The 6109-nt window shown below is 43.6% G+C and overlaps 1 protein-coding gene across 2 annotated transcripts in view; it reads right to left on the bottom strand.

The window, feature by feature from the left end:
- The window catches only part of POU2F3 (POU class 2 homeobox 3), a 40441-nt gene extending 35259 nt beyond the window's left edge, over positions 1 to 5182 (bottom strand). Inside the window, exons 1-3 of one of the 2 annotated variants that reach the window (XM_087763381.1) lie at positions 5119 to 5182; positions 3880 to 3933; positions 3024 to 3092 (exon numbers count right to left, since the gene is read on the bottom strand). In XM_087763381.1, the coding sequence (XP_087619507.1) occupies positions 3024 to 3092; positions 3880 to 3933; positions 5119 to 5170 (175 nt within the window). In that variant the 5' untranslated portion in view covers positions 5171 to 5182. Of the gene's footprint in view, positions 1 to 3023; positions 3093 to 3339; positions 3373 to 3879; positions 3934 to 5118 lie in introns of those variants that run through there. The other variant, XM_087763382.1, reaches the window with a different exon arrangement.
- Positions 5183 to 6109: the final 927 nt, after the last annotated feature.

The raw sequence follows: 6109 nt of genomic DNA on the forward strand, positions 1-6109 counted from the left end.
GGTTTTTGAAGAACATCTTACTAAAAGCTTTGAAGCATTTCCTATGAAATTGGTGTGGATGAAAAAAAAAAAAAAAAAGCTTAGCTTTCCTAACCTCCTATGAAAGATGAACAATTTTGACAATTTTCTCAAAAAAGAAAAAGCCTCACGACTATTTTAAACACTTTCAAAGTAAAACAATGCCCAAAATTACCCTTTTTTTTGACTCTAAGCCTAGAACTGGCGGAGATATGAAAGGACGAGATTATGCTTCTGCTACTGACACTTCCCATCAGATCTTTAGGCATCAGTTTTACATCAAGGGCTTGGTTTACAAAAACATTTTGGCACCCAACTCTCTCCAGTATTTTTTTTTTTTTTTAATTCTTCTTGGAGCCAGTCTGCATCTTTTGGTGATGAAAGACCTTTGTAAATCTGCCCCTAGAAGGATTTCCATTCTTTATTAGCTATAATATTGTTAGTTTGATAACTGCTGTCTCCTTTGGGGGTAACAAGATTCCTAGGGAGCTGTGTGGATTGGTCCAATTCATTTGGAAATGGATCTTCAATTAATGAGTCATCGGAAAACAGATTTTCCCACATGAAGCTAGTAAACAAAACAGTAAACTATCAGGTGTTGCAGTAAATATTCCTCTAACAATGTGTATAAGGGAAAATAAAAACTTCCAGGGAAGTTCAGTACAAAGAGTTTTGTTGTTTATAAACAGAACGGTCGGAAAAAGGAAAAAAAAAACCAAACCAAACTCGACAAAGATGTGTAGAGGTTTTAGGTAAAGCATCGAGGCAGCCCCTCCGTGGGCTTGGCTGGTCGTGACTGCCAGTGGGGCTGGTGTGCCGGGTTACACCACCTGCAGCATAACACGTAGAGCTGAGCGACAGCGTGCGATCCCGCTCTGGCCACCCTCTTCTCCGAGAGCCCTGCATGGGCTGGTCGCTGCACAGACTGGTCACCCTGCAGGAGGGGTCGTGGCTGTTCCCTAGAGTCCTGCAAGGAGCTCCTAACTCTCTGCAGTACCTCTCATCACAGCTAAGTCTGAGGTAGTGATCTCTGAAGATCCTGAACAGATCAACCAGTCATGGGGACTGTATTAGAAAAAAGAATAATTTAAACAGGTTCCTTGTATCAGTCCGCAGGGAAGTGTCACTCTTTTGCAAACGAAGGAGATTTACTTGTTCTGATTTCCCTGCTTGATTTGAAGGCTCCTGGAGCAGAAGCAGAGCTAATGCCGCTGCAAACATTTTTGGTATTTTAAAACAAATTGACTTCACTGCTCGGCTTTCTTTTCTCAATTACCACTAGAAAGAGGTGCTACAGCTAACACTAATGGCTGTCTGGGAAGCTTAAGCCGAAAAACGTATTTTATCCAATCAACTGTGGTGCCATCTTCTCACCTGTTTAACACTACTGATTACAGCAGCAGCAGCGAGAGTCTCCCACTACATTTAGTAACAGCCAATACCAAAACCAAATACCGACTCTCGTAATAATACAGCCTTCCCTAATCTTGATTCAGCTATGCTACCCATCAGCTCTGTGTGCCAAGATGCACGAAACATTTCAGGAGACTCTGGCTCCAAATTTAAGGCCCTGTAACAGCTACCAGGGTTTTTTTGAAAGAGCTTGGGAAGTTGGGTACATGTTTGTTGCTAGGCGGCTCGGAAACATTTATCTCAAAAAAAAACCTTGGGGTCGTCTGAAAGCCCTGAGCAGAAGCTGACCTGACCGAAGTCAATCAGAGTTCACGGACGTGAATAGAACCAGATATTATCTCTACATTAGATTATGTCAAATAACCAGCTTAATAGCTAAGAGCACAGAGGATTTATAGTCCTCAATGTATGGTGTAAATAAAGAGGTAGTTTTAGTCCCATTAAAACATGCCTAGGTTTCTCTGGCTTTACCAAGATCTCATTTTTTCTAAGTCCTCTCAAATGACCAAAGTAAGAGAGAAACAGTAACATCATTCCATGTAAAGTTTTAACCTGCTGCTACACCCCCACCCCACCCCAAGCTTAGGACTCTTCATTACTCAAAGAACAATGATTCTTCTGCATTGTCTCTATGAGTTTTAGTTTTAAAAAGGTGTTTATTTCTAAGTCTATAGATGAGCCTTACTGTTTCTAATAATCTTAATTTCTCATACCTAGTGGGTGCTAAAAATATTTCTTATTGCTGTTTATATGCCTAAAAAGGAATCTGATCAAGAGCCTTTGTGAAATTACAGCCTCGAGGTCTTGCATTCAAAGCCCACTGTAGGCAGTAGCGGTCAGAAGTGATGCCAGAAAACAAAAAACTGATTTTTTTTGGTGTACATCACACCTTGTGGCAGCACAGGAGTTGGTAGGTAACCTGGCAGAAATCAGTGCTAACACCAGGGCAAGCATCTTCAAAGAATCACCTGTTCTTCAGCTTTCCATATTCAAGGAAAACTGGGGCTTCTAGCCACAGAGCAGCGAGAGTCTGAGCAGCTGTCAGGTGGGAGTCGTGGAGATGAGAAACCCAATCATGCTTCAAGATGAAGAGTGATAAATTTCTGCTGGAACTACCTAGCTGGATTTGATTATTCCCGAAGGAAGTCCCTCCCATTTTTCTACACATACGTGGCCAAAAAAGGCTTAGTCCCTGGGAGTTTCTTCTAAGGAAACACTGACACGAACCCTGCGTAAAACGAAGAGCTGTTTGTGCTAAACTGAGCTGATCAAGACTATTTCAGTGGCATTATTCCTTTGGCAAGATGTGAGCGTATTTCCATGCTAAAACCACAGAGGACATGACTGAGACACACACTGATGCACTGCTCTTACAGAAGGATCTTGCATGCTGATCAAGATACAAACGCAATCCTAGCCCAGAGTGCATTCTTGATCAACTCCCAGGCTGGTTGGAAGAGCGCAACGAAGCAGCAACAGGAGTCAAGCAAAGCGTGGACAGAAACTTCCAGCACCCGTGCCCCCCTTTTCTTTTCTTTCCCTTCCCTCCTCGGGCTCCCTCGCCTGCCTCCCATGTCCCAGACCCTCCTTACCTGGCTCCACCTGGTCGGGTTCGTGCCGAGTATCTGTGGAATCTGCCGCATCACCGCTCATCTTGATCTCTGGAAAAGGAGGCACAACTGATTTTAATAACAGGTCACAGTCCCAGGCAACAGGCACATGTGGCTTCCACTAAACAGCACAAATGAATGTGTAATTATAATAAACCATCAGACTTTCAAATTTCTGATTCCTCAACATACAGTCACTAGAATATTCATCAGCTCCGAGGATGCACTTTCCCTCCTGTTGCTCTTTGCATCCCCCTCATTCCTTTCCCCCCTCCCCAATTTGCTGCTGTGCTCTCACCTTTCGCATCATTCCTCTCTCGCAGAGGATGAGGGGTTGTTTAACCACTGGGAGCCCTCCCAGCCTCTCCCCCGAGCTTTATGCCGGCTTCCCAAACCAGCTGGTGTGGCTCTCAGTTTGACACCGACCTCCACTACACCTGTGGATCCCTCCTGGGTTTCCCCTCCTCTCCCACATCCCTTCCTTGTCCCTGGAGATGGCTCAGCCCGGCCAGTGCTCGGTGCTGTACAAAGCACAGGCAGGGAGGACCAGCCTCAGAAAGGCAGGCACGGAGCAAGATGCTCTCAGAGAGGGAAGCAAAGTCCATCTTCTCCTCTCACTCCCTTGCAAACTCAGCTTGTTTCTCTCAATACACCTGATCCCTAGTTGCAAACTATTTACCCTGCTTTCTCCCACGTGCACGTGGCTCGCACCCCTCCACAAAGAAGCTGCCTTGCTCCAAAGCACTGTCCCCAACCCAGGAGCAAGAAGAATACTTTGCCATCACGCTCCCGCCTATCTCCCCCCATCCTTATCAATGCCAATAAATTTGTCATTTACCCTTGAAGTGATGGCTGCCACCACACCCGGGGCCACGCTCTCCTTCGGGGACAGCTGAAAGACAAGGTGGGAATGGTCAACTTGACACTGGATTGCCCATCTCCTCCTTAAAAGAGGCGAAGTACACACGAGTGAAAGAAGGAAGAATATCTATTCAAATTCAGATGGACACCCCCTCACACTCTTCTACCCTTTGCATGGGAATTTTAACTCTTTCCAGGCTAGTTGGGGAAAAAAGATAATATTTTTTTATAAAGAACCAACTGATTTGCATGTGCTCCCTGCAGCCAGTCGTGGCCACAGAAGTCATCTGATTTGCATTGGGTCATAACAACAGCGTGGAAGCTGGACCAGTGTTTGCTGTGGTTTTACTGGGATAGAAAAGGCAGGTGGAAGCCTTCTTAAAGGCATCACGCAAACCTTTTCCTCTTTCCTAAATATGCTTTGTATTATTTCCAAACAGCCAAAAGGGTGAGAAGAACCCTATAGGTTTTTATACCCATTTCCCTCTATTACTCACACTAAAGGAGGCCTTTTCGTTTGCTTGTTCGGGTTTTCTTTTCCCCTATTCAAACTTCCAGCGTGCCAGTGGCAAACTATCTGCTTTTTGGCCAAAATTGAATAGCTTTGTTTAGGTTAAAGTTTGAAACTTTTTCTTCAGCAAATGACTCAAGGAAGAAAAAAATGATAACTTTATACCAGAGACGGAGTGCAGAAACATTCACATACTTCAGAAACTTCCTTTCTTTAAATTGTATTAAAGAGGGGTGAAAGGAGAGAGAAAAGAGCTGTGGGATTTTTTTTTCCCTTCAAATAAACCCACTGCAATTAAGACATGAACATTTAGTGGGGCTTCTAAGCATTTCTACTGCAGGAAGAGTAATTATCAGCAGCTATAAACATCTTCTTGTCTTGTAATACTGCCAAGGGACCCTAACTTAGGCAATCTACAAAGCACAAAGTTTTGCTTGCTGCCAAAAAATATCTTTAAAAAAAGCCAAGTTCTCATAAAAAAGAGTAAGAAAAATCTTAAATCATGCAGCTCTAGTGAGAAAGTCTGCAAGTTTGCAAAAAAAAAAAAGTAATGGAGGTTTCATTGTGCACACACAAGTAATGAATGAACATATGTTAGTGAAAGGAAACTATCTAATCCCCAAGACCAAGGAGCCCCTTATGGGCACAGAGCAAGAGACAGAGCAGTTCAGACAGAGCTAAAGAAGGGAAGACACAAAAGCAAACCATGAGAAGTTCTCTCCCTCTCACAGGAGTGAGCCCTCAGACCCTCTGCCATTTACAACCTGGGGTGGGCAGGGAGGAAAAGAGGAATTGCAGCTGTGGCTTGATTAAATATCACATGCTATCCATCAGTTAAATTCCTTCCTCCTGGAGTCAGGAGATAACAAGATACCCTGTGATTCTCTCATACACAGAGCAGAAGAATTTTATTTTCACAAAGATTCAAATTCTCATCATATATGTACACATATTTATTGCATTTTTATTACATAAATTTAATAAAAGTTTAAATATCTTGTGGGGGGGAAAAAACCCAACAACCTGGGAGGAAAAAGAAAACTCTTTGATCAAAGCCTACTGATCTGAGTGGTTTGGGGCTGGCCAGCAGTGCAGCAGCAATCATCCTCCAAGGGTTCCTTGAGAACAAGTAGCAGACATACAGGAGAATTACTTTCTAATATGATATAAGTGTAGCCAAGATAAAGGCAACACCTTTTTATTGACATCCAAGAGTCTTCCACTATAAACCAGGATGGAGTGATGCATCTGGATTTGAACACACCCCCCCGCATCTGACAAAATATCTCAAGACAAAACAGGCTGTGAGACTTTGAGTCCAACTAAATGCAAGCTCCACCATACAGCTTCGCTAGTTTGGCAATATACAGAGAATAAGCAGGCTAGGAAAAAAATCTCTGGGAAAAATAATGCAACTTAGGACTGCCTAACTCCTAACCACAGACCTATTAGGAGCCGCCACTGCGGCCTGGGCCATATTAAAAATGTGCTGCTATGCCTCAGCTAGCAAACATACCTGGAGCAGGGGTATTCTGGTTTGTTCACCCAGACCAAAGAAACTATACCAGTGCAGACACTTCTCTGGGGATATATCTGCATCTATATTTTTGCTGAAACAAATGGTGTCAGCAAATAAAGCTTTCCCAAGCCCTTATTCCTAGTAGTTGTTCAGACACGGGCACTAGGGTAAACCAGC

Source organism: Nipponia nippon, unplaced genomic scaffold (genome assembly GCF_047370975.1).
Source record: "Nipponia nippon isolate SJK-2023a ecotype South Korea unplaced genomic scaffold, ASM4737097v1 scaffold_28, whole genome shotgun sequence".
NCBI classification, from domain to species: domain Eukaryota; kingdom Metazoa; phylum Chordata; class Aves; order Pelecaniformes; family Threskiornithidae; genus Nipponia; species Nipponia nippon.